General features: G+C 39.3%; 1 protein-coding gene across 3 annotated transcripts in view; it reads left to right on the top strand.

Annotated features, from left to right (window-relative positions):
- Positions 1-19271, top strand: part of LOC136830143 (leucine-rich repeat-containing protein 24-like) — a 668646-nt gene extending 649375 nt beyond the window's left edge. For all 3 annotated transcript variants that reach the window (XM_067089346.1, XM_067089345.1, XM_067089344.1), the window contains 2 exons: positions 13929-14057; positions 16973-19271. In XM_067089346.1, coding sequence (XP_066945447.1) covers positions 13929-14057; positions 16973-19129 — 2286 coding nt within the window. In that variant the 3' untranslated portion in view covers positions 19130-19271. The remainder of the gene's footprint in view (positions 1-13928; positions 14058-16972) is intronic.
- Positions 19272-19790: the final 519 nt, after the last annotated feature.

A 19790-nucleotide genomic window follows, 5' to 3' on the forward strand; every position in this document is an offset into this window, starting at 1 on the left:
GGGCTTTTCACAACAATCAAGTACTTCTAGTATAATAATAATAATAATAATAATAATAATAATAATAATAATAATAATAATAATAATTGTGAAGAAGATTTGCATTCTATATCCACGAAATAATAATAATAATAATAATAATGATAATAATAATGTTAGCAGTAGCATGTTCAGTATTAATGCACTATCACTTCAAATTTCTCGTTATTAGCAACGCGAATAACGCTAATGATAACAATAATAATTAAAACAATAATAACAAACATAAGATTTGTCTATTTTGTAAACTAACTCGAGGAACAGCAGTGTTGCCGTCCATGTGTTCCCCGCAAAAAGTATGATAAGTTTGTCTTTATCTCCTGAAATTAGAGCAAGAAAGTTTTCTCTTTTTTCCTTAACAGCGAACAACCAGCGCCGAGTTAATTGTGTTCCGAAACTAATAAAAGATCACGAATGCCGTAGAGAGAGAGAGAGAGAGAGTAAGAAAGGAAGATAACGGAAAAACAAAAGCCGAGGAAAAAAGGATCGTTGGCAACTCATGCGGTTCAGTTCTATTCGTTCCCGCGGCGTCTTTTATTGCGAAGATTTGTTTAATCCTGTTTCGAAACTAATAATAAAAGGATCGCGTATTACCTAGGAAATAAAAGGATCGCGTATTACCTAGGAAGCACGAGAGAGAGAGAGAGAAAAAGAAAGGAGGGGAGGTAAAACGAACGAAGAAGAAAAAGAATCGCTGGCAACTCTTGCGGTTCAGATCTATCCGTTTTCCCGGGCGTCTTTTATTGCGACGATTTGTTCGGCTGACAAAAGAAAACGCGCCCGTTTAAAACCGATTCGACTTCGGCAAATAAACTTCGCGGTAGAAATCCCGGCTACCAATTTTTTCGCCAGATAGATTTTTGAGTTTGCCCTGGAAATGGAAGTGTTGGAGTATATTTGAGATTGGGTTTCTTATATTTTCATTTAAAATGGAAGGGTAAGAAGTATATTCTGGATACGTTCCTGATTTTATCATTTAAATGGAAGGGTAGGAAGTATATTTTGTATAGGTTTCTTATTTTATCGTCTAAATGGAAGAAGTATATTTTGAATAGACTTCTTATCTTATCATTTAAATGGAAGTGTAAGGAGTATATTTTGAATAGTCTTCTTAGTTTATCATTTAAATGGAAGTTTAAGAAATATATTTTGAAAAGATTTCTTATTTTATCATTTAAATGGAAGTGTAAGAAGTATATTTTGGATAGGTTTCTTATTTTATCATTTAAATGGAAATGTAAGAAGTATATTTTGAATAGTCTTCTTATTTTATCATTTAAATGGAAGTATAAGAAGTATATTTTGAATAGTCTTCTTAGTTTATCATTTAAATGGAAGTGTAAGAAATATATTTTGAATATGTTTCTTATCTTATCGTTTAAATGGAAGTATAAGAAGTATACTTTAAATAGACTTCTTATTTTATCATTTAAATGGAAGTGTAAGAAGTATATTTTGAATAGTCTTCTTAGTTTATCATTTAAATGGAAGTGTAAGAAGTATATTTTGAATAGGTTTCTTAGTTTATCATTTACATGAAAGTATAAGAAGTATATTTTGAATAGTCTTCTTATTTTATCATTTAAATGGGAGTATAAGAAATATATTTTGAATAGTCTTCTTAGTTTATCATTTAAATGGAAGTATATTTTGAATAGTCTTCTTATTTTATCATTTAAATGGAAGTATAAGAAGTATATTTTGAATAGTCTTCTTATTTTATCATTTAAATGGAAGTATAAGAAGTATATTTTGAATAGTGTTCTTAGTTTATCATTTAAATGAAAGTATAAGAAGTATATTTTGAATAGTCTTCTTAGTTTATCATTTAAATGGAAGTATAAGAAATATATTTTGAATAGTCTTCTTAGTTTATCATTTAAATGAAAGTATAAGAAGTATATTTTGAATAGTCTTCTTAGTTTATCATTTAAATGAAAGTATAAGAAATATATTTTGAATAGTCTTCTTAGTTTATCATTTAAATGAAAGTATAAGAAGTATATTTTGAATAGTCTTCTTATTTTATCATTTAAATGGAAGTATAAGAAGTATATTTTGAATGGTCTTCTTAGTTTATCATTTAAATGAAAGTATAAGAAGTATATTTTGAATAGTCTTCTTAGTTTATCATTTAAATGGAAGCATAAGAAGTATATTTTGAATAGACTTCTTAGTTTATCATTTAAATGAAAGCGTAAGAAGCATATTTTGAATAGTCTTCTTAGTTTATCATTTAAATGGAAGTGTAAGAAGTATATTTTGGATAGGTTTCTTATTTTATCGTTTAAATGAAAGTGTAAGAAGTATATTTTGAATAGTCTTCTTAGTTTATCATTTAAATGGAAGTATAAGAAGTATATTTTGAATAGACTTCTTATTTTATCATTTAAATGGAGGAATAAGAAGTATATTTTGAATAGGTTTCTTATTTTATCATTTTAATGGAAGTGTAAGAAATATATTTTGAACAGTTTTCTTATTTTATTATTTAAGTGGGAGTGTAAGAAGTATATATAGTTTGAATAGATTTCTTATTTTAATGTTTAAATGGAAGAGTAAGAAGTATATTTTGCGTAGGTTCCATATTTTAATGCGTAAGTGGAAGTGTAAGAAGTATATTTTGAAAAGCTTTTTCATTTTATTGTTTGGATAGAAATGTAGCATGTATATTTATTATTTTGTGGTCTTGAATATTATTGAAAAAACACTTAAACTTAATAATTAGGTCATTTAACGTGCCTTTAATATTATTATTATTATTATTATTATTATTATTATTATTATTATTATTATTATTATTATTATTATTAAAATAAGAAAGGGAAAATGAATTGCGTCAACTAGTAATGAAAAAGAGCTAGATAAAAATTGACAGAGTTAAAATTACAGCAGATTATTCACGCAAAGCCAAATAAATATTTCATTGCTTTTTTAAGCCCTCGATACAGGTATAATCTGTTCCAATTATGAAGAATGAAGAACTGGAAATTCGTGTGTTATGAATTTTATGTCTATATATATTTATTTTATGCGCGAATGTCGGAGCAATGAAACATGATCATATTAATTTTCCCTCGTTTAGAAAAATCGTGAATGGTTGGGAGTGTAAGGCTATATATATATATATATATATATATATATATATATATATATATATATATATATATATATATATATATATATATATATATATATATATATATATATATATATATAATCGCTCCCAACGCCGACTGAAATAAAACAGTCCCTCCGAACCGGAATTACTTTAATGCAATTAGACCACACAGTCGCTCTCACAAATCCAGAATTACGCTAATGCTTAAAATTAACAGCTGCTCATAATACGGCGCGCGAGCGCGTCGTGTTTACCTCGCTTGGAGGCCACGGTTATCGCTATTCATCTGTTTGGACAAACAGGACATTTCGCTTTTGTGCGCGCGAACTAATGAGGTCCTTCTACCCCTCCCCCATCTTCCCCCCCCCCTTACCCTCCCTCCCTTCTCTCCCTCCCGCCTCCCCCCCCTCCCCCTCTTATACTGTTTGAGTATGCGGATTTATCCCGTAATTAGCGAATTAACTAACCTTCTCCTTCGTGTTTCGTTAATATTATTATTATTATTATTATTATTATTATTATTATTATTATTATTATTATTTCTGACGTTCGCCATGATGATGGTAATGATGAAGGTATATCTACCACTGGGAAACTTGGCTCACTTCTAATAATAATAATAATAATAATAGATTTAATTCATGGAACCCTTTCTTAACCTACATTTTCAATAATAATAATAATAATAATAATGCATAAAACCATGTCTTAACTGATATTTGAAATAATAATAATAATAATAATAATAATAATAATAATAATAATAATAATAATAAATTTAAATGACAAAAGGCTTCAGTCGTATTTTAATACAGGTTTCAGTATATTACAGTTAATGACCTCATTAAGATAAACTAATTATTCATAAAGTACAAAGATATAAAAAAAATTTGTACACTAATATCATTAAGATGAGATGTTTCAATTATATTGGAAACCCCCTTTTTTGCTTGAAGCTACCTTTTTGGGGGTAACCCGAGATCGATCCCGTGGAGATGGGAGAACTCCGCTGGCTCATTTTTCGAAGAAATTAGTTATGCCGCTTTGATGTAATTTGCAGATTTGTACCTGATGATAAGTTGATTGTGGTGGGTTGCAGATCTTTATTGTCACTGTTGACGTAATTAGTAGATTATGTACTTGATGATAAGTCGGTTGTTGTGGGTCGCAGCCATAGAGAGAAAGGAATGGGGCTAGCGCCTTCACCCCAGATACAAAAATCGACATGAAATCGGAACTAACGCCTTCAGGAGCCATTCCTCTGAGATAAAAAGCAATACAAACGTATAAATACATTTATTTATTGTTTGTTTCTCTCCAAACACAAACATCAGTGTTTGTGTACAGAGAGAACATTATCTTACCCTCAATGGCCCTCTTGCATCTAATTACGCGTCTTTACCTTTCATTATTTACCTACATCATTTACCTACATTACTTACCTTCATTATTTGCAACACCAGGTGTACAAAGACCCCTCTCTCTCTCTCTCTCTCTCTCTCTCTCTCTCTCTCTCTCTCTCTCTCTCTCTCTCTCTCTCTCGCCTGGGCAATTGAGGCGAGCGAGAGAGGCAAGAGATTCTCTCAATAATACAAATAGATTAGCACCAATCCCCTGTCATTAGGGCGAAGCAGATACCGTCAATAAAGCTTATGTCTACCAAGACTGCAATTAGAGGTTGTGTGGGGTCTAATGGAGGGGTTTCAGGGGCGATTTTGGGGGTGGAGTGGGGTCCTGAGGAAGGCTGAGAGCTGTTTTGGGGTTGCTGAAGTTCTGAGGAAGGTTGGGGCACTCTGGATGTCTTTTTGAGGGAAGGTATTGGGGTTGGGTTGGGTGCGGTTAAAGAAGTGTTTTTGGGGTGGGTGGAGTTCTGAGGAAGGTTGGGGCACTCTGTGTCTTGAAGGGCGTGGGGTTTTGAGGGTGGGGTTTATGAGGCGTTTTGGGGTGGAGTCGGGTTCTGAGGGACATTGAGACCTCCTGTTCCTTTTTTGGGGGTTTTGGGGAGGAGCATTGGGTTTGGTTGGGTGGGGTTTTTGTTTTAGGAAAGTTAGGACGATCTCTCTCTCTCTCTCTCTCTCTCTCTCTCTCTCTCTCTCTCTCTCTCTCTCTCTCTCTAGGGGAAGGGGGAGGGACGTGGGATTGGGTTGGGTGGGGTTTATGAGGTGTTTTGGGGGGTGGGACTGGGTTCTGGGGTTTTGATGAGGAATTGGGATGGGCGTGGGGTTTGGGGGGATGGGTTTCGTGGGCGGGGTGGAGCTGTGAGGAGGAATAAAGAAGATAAGGGTTTGAGTGTTGTGACAAAATTAGATCAACTTCTCTCTGGTTTTTACGATAAACGGATATCAGCCCCACTGTGGGCAAATTGTAAATAGATATCACCTCCACTGTGGGCAAATTGTAAATAGATATCACCTCCACTGTGGGCAAATTGTAAATAGATATCACCTCCACTGTGGGCAAATTGTAGATAGATATCACCTCCACTGTGGGCAAATTGTAAACAGATATCACCTCCACTGTGGGCAAATTGTAAACTGATATCATCCCCACTGTGGGCACATTGTAAACAGAGATCAGCCATACTGTGGGAAAATTGTAAGCATATACCAGCCCACTGTGAGCAAATTGTAAACAGATATCATCCCCACTGTGGGCAAATTGTAAACAGATATCAACCCCACTGCGGCAAATTGTAAACATATATCATCCCCACTGTGGGCAAATTGTAAACATCATCCCCACTGTGGGCAAATTGTAAACGGATATCACCCTCCTGTGGGGAAAAGCAAGCGTATATCAACCCCTTTGTGGGAAAACAAACAATATCATCCCCCTGTGGGGAAAACATAAGTTGATATCAGGCCCCCGTGGGAAAACTTAAACGAATATCAGTCCCACTGTGGGGGAAAACATGACAAATAAAAAATGACAATGCTGCCCCCTAATCGGCGTCAAAATTACTTAATCAGAAGGACCAACAAACTTCCCCAACTTCGTACTGTGTCGTAGCTCCTCCTCCTCCTCCTCCTCCTCCTCCTCCTCCTCCTCCTCCTCCTCCTCCTCCTCCTCCTCCTCCAATAACGCGACTTCACTGAGAGGTCGATGACTCTCGTCATTCCAGGAGGCGTTATTGAATTCATAGGAGGACCAGACGTCGCTTCTCTCTCTCTCTCTCTCTCTCTCTCTCTCTCTTCCTTCGATATTTGGGGGGTCCTAAGGGGGAGAGGGAGTTTTTGGGGGCGCTTAGGGATGTGATTGGGGCCTCATTGACTGTAGTTAACTTATTAATTAACTTATGAGAAAGTGGTTTTGTTATAAATTTAATTTTTTTCTTGGTTTTATGAACGTAATTTGAGAAAGTTTTCATGACTTCAGGAAATTTTTATTTATTTAAATTTATTTATTGACTCACTTTCATTATTAATCGATTTAATCGATCAGTTAATCTATTTATTTATTTAATAATAACAGCAAAAACAATTTCATTCGTCGATAAACAGATCAAACAATCAATCAATCGAGATTGATTGAGTGAAAGGAATTATGGTAATTATTGCTAATTCGAAGTTGCGTCGAATAACAATTATTATTAAGTTACTGAGTCTCTTTTGGTCACAGGTTTTTTCTCACAGTCGACATTTGGCATCATGGTTTTTTTTTTTTACAAAGTCGAAGTTTTTTATCACAGTTTTTTTTACTAAGTTGACATTTTACATCATGTTTTTTCACAGTCGACATTTTGCAATAAGATTGTTTCCTCACCTGACATTCTGCATCATTTTTTTTTGCAAAGTCGACGTTTGGCATCACTTTTTTTTGCAAAATCGACGTTTTGCATCACTTTTTTTTTTTACAAAATCGACGTTTTGCATCACTTTTTTTTACAAAGTCGACGTTTTGCATCACTTTTTTTCAAAGTCGACGTTTTGCATCACTTTTTTTTTGCAAAATCGACACTTTGCATCACTTTTTTTCACACTCGACATTTGCATCACATTTTATGATGATGATGATGAAATTCTTGACAATTCTAAATTGTTTTCGACCATTAATAGATTTCTGGTAAATTAATAATTGCCATAGAAAAATAAAAGCGTAGACGATAATATATATATGTATATATATATATATATATATATATATATATATATATATATATATATATATATATATATATATATATGTATGTATATATATATATATACATATATATACATACATATATATATGTACACATACATACATACTTATATTATATATGTATATGTATATATATGTATGTATTATATATATATATGTATATTGATATATGTCTGCAAGCAAAAAAAAAACGCCTCCCTCCCCCCTCTAAACTAAAGCAACATTACGACGACGAAATAATCAGGCCCTCCACGAGCCTAAAGCCGGTACAATAATAGCAGCGAGAGAGAGAGAGAGAGAGAGAGAGAGAGAGAGAGAGAGAGAGAGAAAGCATTTGCATAAGAACGTAAACAATTGCGACGCTGCAATTTGCATACAGAAGACGCCATTGTGACTCCTTTGTTGCTTCTTATTTTCGCAAAATGGAAGTCTTAAAAGAAATTCAAATCTTATCGGGAAGGGCGAGGGAAGGGAAGGGGAAGGGGGCGTTTGGGTGAGGGGAGAAGGGGAGGAGGGGAAATGGGGGTGGGGTGGTCCTTTTGTGCCTGTTCAAATATTTGTACGAACTTGAACCCTCTTGGTTAAGCTAGCTTTCAATGAGTGAATTAAGTGGATGCGTATGTATTAGAAAGAGAGAGAGAGAGAGAAGTCTCAACCTTCCAGTTCTCTGCAAGTATTTTGTGATGAGGGCGCCTGCCCCATCTCCTCTCTCCACCTTGGCTGCGACTTGTCACAGTCGAGTAACTAGCAGGTACATCATTATGGGCGTGATTTAAGTTAGGAAGTAGAGCCTGCAGCCTCACACCTTGTAGCACGTGTAATTCAAGAGAAGGTTGGTATGGGATAGTTCCTCCAAAGGAAGGCTAATATGGAACAATTCCCTCCAAATGAAGGCTAATATGGTACTGTTCCCTCCAAAGGAAGGCTAATATGGAGCTATTCCCTCCAAAGGATGGCTAATATGGAACTGTTCCCTCCAAAGGAAGGCTAATATGGAGCTATTCCCTCCAAAGGAAGACTAATATGGAGCTATTCCCTCCAAAGGAAGGTTAATATGGAGCTATTACCGCCAAAGGAAGGATAATATGGAACTATTCCCTCCGAAGGAAGGCTAATATGGAACTGTTCCCTCCAAAGGAAGGCTAATATGGAACTATTCCCTCCAAAGGAAGGCTAATATGGAGCTATTCCCTCCGAAGGAAGGCTAATATGGAACTATTCCCTCCAAAGGAAGGCTAATATGGAACTATTCCCTCCGAAGGAAGGCTAATATGGAACTATTCCCTCCAAAGGAAGGCTAATATGGAGCTATTCCCTCCAAAGGAAGGCTAATATGGAACTATTCCCTCCAAAGGAAGACTAATATGGAGCTATTCCCTCCAAAGGAAGGCTAATATGGAGCTATTCCCTCCAAAGGAAGGCTAATATGGAGCTATTCCCTCCAAAGGAAGGCTAATATGGAACTATTCCCTCCAAAGGGAGGCATTTTAATATGGAGCTATTCACCCAAAAGAGAAACTTCTGTCTGAATAAAACCAAACATGATTCAATTTGACTCTGGATTGCGAAGGTAATAAATAAATAGAAACAAGACGAATGTTAATTAATATTCACAAATTAAATTCACTGATTTGAATTCATCATGGCTTCAGTGTAAATTCATTTAAGAGAAGATTTGATGTCTCTTATGAAAAGCCAGGGAGTCAGAGTCTTCTAATACACCTTTTCATTAAGGGTAATGAAGTGGCCTGCTTTGCTTCAGATGTATACATTCCAGATTGATTACCAGCTTCAGGGGCAGACTTTGATTCGCTTTGTACATAAACTTAATTTGAAATCGTACGAGAGTTTCTCCGGTGATATCAGAATTCTTCGCTCCCAGTTGCCAGACGTGTGACTCAAGGTCGTAGATATTGTTGTTTTAAGCAGTCGTAAATTAGAATTGTGGAACTTGTATGTTATCTCGAAATCTTTCACCAGACTCTGCAACTTTTGGATGTTACAGACTAAATACACACTTTGTATGTACTTTATATATATATATATATATATATATATATATATATATATATATATATAAATTTATTTATATATATATATATATATATATATATATATATATATATGTGTATATAAATTTATATATATATACATATATATTAAACACCACTTCATACACGTCACCATCCATTAATTATCGTCGTGTTCACAGTAGTAATTTGCGAGTCATTAATTACGCGAATCTAAAACTCTGCAGCTTAATTAGTCAGTTATTTTTTTTAAATTTTACTTCTTTTTTCAACGAAGTATAATGAGATTCGGACGGAAGAAGAGTGAAGTGCTTATTACGTTCTTCATTTTTCACGGGAGAAAAAATATTTAATACAACAAAGAGGACTTTAGATAAGAGAGAGAGAGAGAGAGAGAGAGAGAGAGAGAGAGAGAGAGAGAGAGAGAGAGAGAGAGATACTTTTGATGCATTTGTAAAATTATTTAGTACAAGGAAGGGGGCTCTAGATAAGAGAGAGAGAGAGAGAGAGAGAGAGAGAGAGAGAGAGAGAAGTACTTTTGATGTATTTGTAAAAGTATTTAATACAACAAATGGAGCTTTCAATATTTCAGTAAGAGAGAGAGAGAGAGGGGGGGAGGGAGAGAGAGATTTAATACAACAATGGGGCTTTGAATATGAAAGAGAGAGAGAGATTTAATACAACAACGGGCTTTGAATAAGAAAAAGAGAGAGAGAGAGAAACTTTTGATTTCTTTTAAAAACATTTAGTACAACAAAGGGGGCTTTGAATAAGAGAGAGAGAGAGAGAGAGTTCTCCCTATGTTGCTGTCTGCCACTTTTATTACGTTATATTATTCTTTATTCGAAATTCATGTTTTTTTTTCTCTCTCTCTTCTCCCAGTGTTCGCCTTCTTCTCTCTCTCTCTCTCTCTCTCTCTCTCTCTCTCTCTCTCTCTCTCTCTCTCTCTCTCTCTTATTCAAAGCTCCATTTGTTGTATTGAATACTTTTACAAATACATCCAAGGTACTTTCTCTCTCTCTCTCTCTCTCTCTCTCTCTCTCTCTCTCTCTCTCTCTCTCTCTCTCTCTCTCTCGATTTGCCTTGGGGTTGAGACTGAAGAGAAAAACGGAAGTGTGTCAGAAAGGAAAAGAAAGAGGGAGAAAGAGCAAAATGCAATCAGTGCCGAGAGAGAGAGAGAGAGAGAGAGAGAGAGAGAGAGAGAGAGAGAGAGAGAGAGAGAGAGAGAAAGATCGCAAAATCCGAGGACCCTTTCAACTGGACAAAGGTTCTCCTTGCATTCGGTGAAATATGCAGAGCCAAAGGGGCCCCGGAAAATGTCTTGGTCCGGTAAATGCTGATACCTGCAGAACAGGAGGTCTGCGAGAGAGAGAGAGAGAGAGAGAGAGAGAGAGAGAGAGAGAGAGAGAGAGAGAGAGAGAGAGAGAGAGGAAGTGGCCAATTGAGGGTAGGATTATTCGAAAATGTCATCCTGGTACCTAGAGATAAGACGAATTCTTTAAGAGAAAAAGGAAGAAAAAATAAAAATTGAGAGAGAGAGAGAGAGAGAGATAGGAAGTGAGAAACTGAGACAGCAAGATTATTCGAAGATATGCCTGTGGTACCTTGAGACAAAGGAAAGTCTCCCTGAGAGAAGGAAGAGAAAATAAGAAAAATTGAGAGAGAGAGAGAGAGAGAGAGAGAGAGAGAGAGAGAGAGAGAGAGAGAGAGAGAGAGAGAGAGGGCAACTGAGAGTAGGATTATCTTTTGACAAATTTAAAAATTTCACGTTGCCTCTAAACCCCTCTTCAGTGGCTTTCAGTAAATTGAGCTTTTCACAACAGCCCTCCTTCAGGAGAAAAGAAGCGTAGGCAACTGTAGCCTCCATTTGGGTCACAGGACGCTTCCTAGTCCTCCAGCATGAAGGGTACACACTCCCAGTAAGGGGTTCCTGTAATGACAGAGTTTTATCCAGATTCTCCAGCCCAAAGGATCCTATCCTCCACAGTTCTCAACCCAAGAGCCTTCCAGTTCACAGGATCCACATTTCCAACAGTTCTCCCCTGGGACCTTCCAGTCCAAGGATCTACATTTCCACCAGGTCTTGGGCTGGTCCAAAGGATCCATATCAGTTCTCCCCAAGAGCCTTCCAGTCCACAGGATCCACATTTCCACCAGTTCTCCCCAAGAGCCTTCCAGTCCATAGGGTCCACATTTCCACCAGCTCTCCCCAGAGCCTTCCAGTCCAAAGCTTCACACCTCCACCAGTTCTCCCCAAGAGCCTTCCAGTCCATAGGGTCCACATTTCCACCAGCTCTCCCCTGAGCCTCCCAGTCCAAATGATTCACACCTCCACCAGTTCTCCCCAAGAACCTTCCAGTCCAAAGGAACCACATCTCCATCAGTTCTCCCCAAGAGCCTTCCAGTCCAAAGGATTCACACCTCCACCAGTTCCTCCCAAGGGCACCTCAGTCTAAAGGATCCACACCAGTTCTCCCCAAGAGCCTTCCAGTTAAAAGGAACCACACTCCCGACAGATCTCCCCAAGAGCCGTTCAGTCAAATGGAACCACACTCCCAACAGATCTCTCCCAGAGCCTTCCAGTCGAAAGGATCAGCAGTGGATGGGCCCCACCCTTCAGACCTTCCAGGGGAAAAAAATAGGTGATATCCAGAGACAGAAGGAGAGAGTGAAAGAGAGAGCATCTCTCTCTCTCTCTCTCTCTCTCTCTCTCTCTCTCTCTCTCTCTCTCTCTCTCTCTCTAGCATTCATGCCTCGTCAGCGTACCCCCATAAAGGAGATATAACAATTAAACTTTACGAGAGAGCCGAGGAGGCAAACACAAAACGCCAGCTGCAACAACACATGTCCGAAGACTTATCCCCTCACTTCCCCTCGCTCCCGTGGCCTCCCCTCACTCGCCAGTGACCACAACGCCCTCCATCTTCCTCCTCCCCCAACCACCCACAACGCCCAAATTCCCCACACGTCCCCCTGCAGCAAATAACAAATAAAAAGAGGAAGAGAGAGAGATAGCCATCTTGAAACAGGGTCATAAAACGGCGCCTCTTAATTGCTTCCGAGATTTTTTCCTGGGGGCGTTTTTTTTTTTTTTTTTTTTTTTGTCTCTTTGTTTTTATGTTTTTTCACGGATGTATGTTTCATGTGGAGGGAGGGGAGAGGGGAAGGATAGAGGGGAGGGGAGAGGAAAGGGGGAGAAGGAGGGAGAGGGCTAGGGAGACAGATATGGGTGGCTTGTTTTGATACAGCCTCGTTCCTTCGCCCCCTCTTGACGGCGGGACTTTTCTAATTAGATTTTGGAGGCGCTTTTTCGTTAGCCTTGTTGTCCTCCTCTACCCCCCTGATTAAAAAAACTTAAAAAAAAAAGCTCTCTCTCTCTCTCTCTCTCTCTCTCTCTCTCTCTCCTCTCTCTCTCTCTCTCTCTCTCTCTCACCTCCTCCTCCTGGGACACATAGCCACGTATTCAGACTTTTCACTCTCTAATTATCGATTCCTATTTCCATCGCGAGATTTTGTTTTTTTGTTTTTTGTTTTTTTTCGTTTTTTGGTTTTTTTTTGTTTTCCAACAATGATTAATGACTCTTCCTTTGATAAATGGCAGTTAATTTTCACGCTCGTTAATGACTGTTAATTGTTTTTCTTTTCATTCCTCTTTTCATTGTTCTTCATTCTTTTCTTCTTCTTCTTCTTCTTCTTCTTCTTCTTCTTCTTCTTCTTCTCCTCTTCTTCTTCATCTTCTTCTTCTTCTTCTTCTCCTCCTCCTCTTCTTCTTCATCTTCTTCTTCTTCTTTTCAAATACAGGTCGTTTTAATTCTCGCGAAAAAGGGAGAGCCGTTTTCTGGAAAATGCAAAGAGTTACAATTTCTATTATAAATTTATATGATAAAATTAAGGTTTGTTGTAATTATAGAAAGATTGTAGAGTGTTGTACAGTGGCTGCAGCCTGTTTATTGTAAGTAAAGGTTATTGGAAGTAATTGGTGCAGGCTGTTTATTGTAAAGTTGAGGGTTTTTAAAGTGACAAAATCAGGTTGTTGATTGTGAGATCATTGGAACAACAAAAGCAGGTTGTTGATTGTAAGTATAGGTTATTAAAGTGATACAATTAGGATGTTGATTGTAAGTAAAGGTTATTAAAGTGACATAATCAGGCTGCTGATTGTAAGTAAGATTGTTGAATAACAAAAGCAGATTGTTGATTGAAAGCCCAGGTTATTCAAGTAAAAAAATCAAGCTGTTGATTGTAGGTCCAGCTTATTAAAGTGACAAAATCAGGCTGTTGATTGTAAGTAAGATTACTGAATAACAAAAGCAGATTATTGATTGAAAGTCCTGTTTATTAAAGTGACAAAATCGAGCTGTTGATTGTAAGTAAGATTACTGAATAACAAAATCAGGTTGTGGATTGTAAGTCAAGGCCATGAAATTGACACAAGTAGGATGTCGGTTGTAAGCCAAGGTTATTGAAGTGAGAAAAGCTGGTTGTTGATTGTAACTGTCATGAAAATTAAGCAGGACGCTTATTGTAAGTGACAAATGACAGAAGGCAGTAGTTACTTAAGTTTCCATGTTTACTAAGTTGTTTATTTTCCTTCGCAGGGAGGTAAACAGACCGTCGAATGCGTCAACAAGGGCCTCACCACCATTCCGGCGGGAATCGACCACGGGACGCAAGTTCTCGACATGAAGGGGAATTCCTTGGTCATCCTCTCTCACGAGAAGTTCAAGGTGGGTCGAGCGGAAGACTTTTCTTTCTTTTCTCTTTTTTTTGTGCTGAATGGAAATACTTGTTGTGTCGATTGAGAGATTGCCTGGGGTCGAGTGAAATGAAGGAGTTGTGTCGAACTAAAGACTGGTTGGGGTCGAATGAAGGGACTATTTGGGATCGAATGAAAGGCTTTCTTTGTCGAATGATAGAGTTCGTGGCGTGAAAGACTTTGAAAACAGACTTTGAAAATAGACTTTGAAAGCAGACTTTGAAAATAGACTTTGTAAGCAGACTTTGAAAATAGACTTTGAAAATAGACTTTGAAAGTAGACTTTGAAAATAAACTTTGAAATTAGACTTTGAAAATAGACTTTGAAAACAGACTGAAAATATATTTTTAAAACAGACTTTGAAAACAGATTTTGAAAACAGGCTTTGAACAGACTTTAAAATAGGCTTTGAATAGACTTCAAAAAGAGACTTTTAAAAATAGACTTCGAAAACGGGCTTTGAAATCAGACTTTGAAAACAGGCTTAAAAAAAGACTTTGAAAACAGACTTTTTAAAAAAACAGAATTTAGAAACAGACTTTGAAAACAGACTTTAAAAAAAAGACTTTGAAAACAGACTTTGAAAACACGGAAAGCGATCAGCTATCTTTGACCTACAAGCTTTCGTCGGGAGCTGCCGGGAAAATACAGCAACGTAATTAATCACCCTGGCAATTACCCGTGATTGACTCTCTCTCTCTCTCTCTCTCTCTCTCTCTCTCTCTCTCTCTCTCAGGAAGAAACGACTTTCGAAGGGCTGCCGTAAACCGTACGATTCCCGTGTTCCGCGTTCCGCGCGATGAATATCGCTCCAAAACCCGTTTGTGCGTTTGTTTGTGTTTCTGCGTCGGATTTAAACTGGACGCGTTTCGAGCAAGAGCCCGTGCTCTATGGAGGTGTTGAGTCTGAGGAAGAAATTTAATAGATCCATATGTATTTTCCAATAGTATTTACTTATAAACAACGTATGCATACATATATTCATACATATATATATTTATATAAACGAGGTAATCTGGACCCCTCCAGAAGTTGAACGTCCGCCATTACGGCAGCCATTTTGATTCGGTGTCAGTGTAAAATGTCTCCTGTTCAGTTTTTAAAGGATTTATTTCAATATTTCATTGATGTTTTTGTTTGTTACATAACACTATGTTCAACATTCACGTATGTGTTGATATTATCTCTCTCTCTCTCTCTCTCTCTCTCTCTCTCTCATTTTTCCTGTATCACTGTCTGTCCTAATTTCAAAAGCCCCAAAAATTTCTTTCCCCGACCTGACAGTTTTTCACCACGGGGGCATAAAAACCCGTACGGAAGAAACGCGCCTATTTTCACTTGCCCTGGGGGGGCCGGGGGGTAGGGAATGAGTGACCAAGGGTCTGTAGTAAATAGCTCTCTCTCTCTCTCTCTCTCTCTCTCTCTCTCTCTCTCTCTCTCTCTCTCTCTCTCTCTCTCTCTCTCCCCCGAAGCTCATCAAACCAGATGGCGCCCCATCAGCGTTTAATGATGTGCTTTGATAGTTTTAAGAATTAGTATAGGGAATTAGTTCGGGAATCAGCCGGGGGAATTTGCGAGGGAATTAGCGCCGGACGGACGCTTTGCTGAACTCTCTCTCTCTCTCTCTCTCTCTCTCTCTCTCTCTCTCTCTCTCTCTCTCTCTCTCTCTCTTGACTCTTCTGCTGGGACCAGAGGTATCTTTTGTTTTTGCTCGGACCCCTGGCTATAGAAGGGTTTCTCTCTCTCTCTCTCTCTCTCTCTCTCTCTCTCTCTCTCTCTCTCTAGGCACAACCTACAACATTTGCCTAACAGTCAGGTACATTATTCACTGCTTATGGTCAGCAGGGTTTTACACAGAGAGAGAGAGAGAGAGAGAGAGAGAAGAGAGAGAGAGAGAGAGAGAGAGAGAAGACAGAGACAGAGAGGGAGATGGAACGCTGATTAAAAATGTTACAAGACTGACCACGATAATGCCCAACTCGATATAGTGTTAATCTTACAATCCTACAGTGCAATGGCAAGCACCCAAAACCAACACCCCCTCTCTCTCTCTCTCTCTCTCTCTCTCTCTCTCTCAATATGGCATGCAATTATCCAACCTGCATGTGGATTGTATCCCAAAACATATCCTTCTATCTGTCTGTCTGTTATTTTAACAGATACTAAACAGCTGAACTGGTTAAGACCCCTTCTATTAGGTGACTTCTTCCAGACGGTTAAATTTTTTTTGGCGATTTTGTCGCCATGGGAACCATCCCAAAACCGAGCGGATTTACCCCAAATGTTGTTCGTCTCGAGAAGGCCTCCTCAGGAATATATAGGCAAAGTTTCATCAAGTTCTGCTGATCAGTTCTTGAGGTATCTTAGTATAAACAAATGTAGGTGTGGGTTTGCAGGTGTATGAGTGTTTCAGACATAACATGGTGGAGATTTTCCTTCTGATTGATGATATTATTATAATTATTATTCTAAATATTTGCAGCTTAAGCCAATATCCTGCACATTACATAAAAGTACCATTTTCACTATTTAAAGTTGAACCCAAGTAAAATTATTAAATTAATTAATCATTTAAAAACCAGGTCGGTCCTTTTCATGCAAGACTGAATAACTTTAGACTGAGAGTGAGATAGGTGTGTGATTATATCTGTTTTTTATTTCCTCATGTGATTTCATATGTCATTCAAATAAGAATATTACAAGGTGGTACTGCTGGATGACATGAATGTAGATCTTGCATGCTAAAGACTATTACAAGGTGGTACTGCTAGATGACATGAATGTAGATCTTGTATGCTAGACTCAATTCCTGATTTATATTCAGTAATAATTTGTACTACACCAGTTTCATTTCGCGTCATTCATGACAACTCTCCTTCCGGCAGATGATGGGACTGACGAACCTGCAGCGAATCTACGTCTCCCACTGCAAGCTGGTGCAGCTGGACGACGTGGCCTTCCGTGGTCTGACCAACCTCGTCGAGCTGGACCTTAGCAATAACGACCTCACCTTAGTTCCTGAAGCTGCTCTGGACCACATCCCAGCCCTGATGCGCCTCCAGTTATCCAACAACCCCATCACAAAGGTCAAGAACGGTGCCTTTAGGGGTCTCAAGTACCTCACCTCCCTGGAAATGACCTCCTGCATGATCCAGACCATTGAGCCCCTGGCATTCCAGGGGCTGGACAAGCTCGAGTGGCTCAAGCTAGACGCCAACCAGCTGGAGTCTGTACCTCCCAAGATGATGTTGCCCAAGTCTCTCCACGGAATCGACTTACACAACAATCCGTGGAGATGCGACTGCCGTCTGCAGCACCTTCGCACGTGGTTCGTGAAGTATAACGTTCCCTCTTCTATAAAACCGAAGTGCTCCACGCCTCCGAGACTCGAAGGCCGTATCATAAGAACTGTCCACTCTGATGAGTTGGCTTGTGCTCCAGAAGTCAGACCAACGTCTCTCTATCTAGACTTGTTGGAAGGGAAAAATGTCTCGTTTGAATGTCACGTCACAGCCGAACCAAGTGCTCACATTCAGTGGAGGTTTAACGGACAGTCTCTAGAAAATAGTTCGTTTGTGTATGACGAAAGTTCAGCATTTTATATTTTTGAAGAAAGTGGAGTGAATGATGAACGTGTGAGTCATTTAAGGATTGAGGGGGTAACCGCTGCTCACGAGGGAGTTTTCCAGTGCATTGCAGAAAATCAGGCTGGCATAGTCATCTCGAACTTTACTCTAAGGATAAGCCAGCCAGTGGTTGAAGTTGTGGAAGAAAACTTTGTAATGGATCACATTGTATATATTGGGGTAGCACTCGTAGTTCTTGTACTTCTCGTTCTAATTCTTCTTTGTATTCTCATTTGTCGATGCTGTCGTAAGCGAACTACGGCACTGGAGAAGGTGACAGGGTCTCCCAGTTCATCTGGTAATGGGAGGCCTAAAGAGGGACCAGTGCCAGCCACAAATAACATGCCGAAATACATTCAGATGGGAACTCCTGCACCTAAGGTGAATGGCATATCTGCTGAGCCTCCCCCGATCTCTGTCATAGACACATCTCCCTACAGGACTGAGTCGTCTTCAGCTCCACACACAAACCCAGACATCATATCAGATGCCCCTGATGACCGAGGGAAGACTGGTAAGAAGCGGGTTAGCATAATGGGAGTGGAGGAAGTAGATCCCTGTGGCACAGTCACTACAAGGAAACTAGATGATATCATTGAAGAGTTTGAAGAAGGCTATGACCCAGGGTATGACCAGCTACAGGCCCAAAATGAACAAGATGGGCAGGGTATTCCGTGTGCCACAATGCCAAGACGGAGGGAAGGAGAGCCTGCTAACCCATACCCTCTAACTGAAATACCACCTCCAGAGGAAATGAATCAAGGCTCTCGCTTTTACGACAGGGACGGCTATCCCATAGATTATGGCTTGCCCCATAATGGAAATGCCAGTGAACTCCCGGCAAACTACAATCCGCCTCCACCTGAATCAGCTCCTGTATACGCAACCGTTAGACGTAATCGGCACGGCGTGCCGCCTCGAAATGACCTCATGCACGATCAGAAGTACCCGGAGGAATATCGCCTTCCTCCTCCTCATGATCCGCAGTTCCATCCGCCAGACGGCCGCTACCCTCAGGCATACGGCCTAGCACCAGAAAAGTTCAACGGGACAACGGACGGGTCCTGCGAATTCTGTCCGCCGCCAGTGGTGCCGGTGCATCCCGAGTACCCGGCCGATCCCGGAGGGCGCATCAGGGGCGATGGCTGCAGCTTCGACAACCTCCTGTCCTCTTGCGGAGGAGGGAGCCAGTGCTGCTACGCAGAGCAGAGAAATCGCCTTTACGACAACACCCTCCCAGAAAACTACCGGCCGCTCGACCCAGAGCCCCCGCCCCCAGAGGGCTGGGGGGACGACGACGCCGTCAACATGAGCACTTGGTGCGAGCACCCCGAGTCGCCGGGGACGAGAGTTCTCTATTCGCCTGACGACAACTACTCTGACCACCAGCAGGAGGCACAGGGCACTCAGGTGTGAGCCAGGAGGAGGCGTCGGGATGAAGTTACTCCAAACACACAAACACACACACACACATAAGTGACTTCTCTCTCTCTCTCTCTCTCTCTCTCTGGGTCTGTCGCATGACACAGTGACGTTCTTAGTTTAAAAAAAAAGAAAATAAACACTTTTAAAATGTTCTGTGTATTTTTACAGTGAGTGTGTTGCACTGTCAGAATAAAATGTCGTCGTCGTCGTCGTCGTCATCAGTCTCCATCAGTGACTGAAGTTCTCTCCTCCCTCGTCAGTCGTTTCCAAGTTCGTGAGGACCCCATTGTGTGAGATGCTGCTAAAACTGAGTGTGTGTTGGGGCGCCAACTATACCATAGATACATACCAAATAGATTCGCGGTGAAAACAGAGACAAAGTGATTGTACATAGGACTTCAAAAGTAATGATGATGATAATAATAATGATGATAATAATAATAATAATAATAATAATAATAATAATAATAAAAGAAAGAGTGAGCTAGCGAACGTGTGATATTACTCTTTTTGAATTCACTTAATAAGTAAAGGGATTTCATTGCTTTATATATCGGCATCGTGTGTACAGAATCATCTATTTTGTATGACTTTTCTCTAGGCGAGATTTTGTATATAGATATAAACGAACGAGAGAGATAGTTAAGGTCTT

The sequence above is a fragment of the Macrobrachium rosenbergii genome, chromosome 46 (genome assembly GCF_040412425.1).
Source record: "Macrobrachium rosenbergii isolate ZJJX-2024 chromosome 46, ASM4041242v1, whole genome shotgun sequence".
Classification (NCBI taxonomy): Eukaryota; Metazoa; Arthropoda; class Malacostraca; order Decapoda; family Palaemonidae; genus Macrobrachium; species Macrobrachium rosenbergii.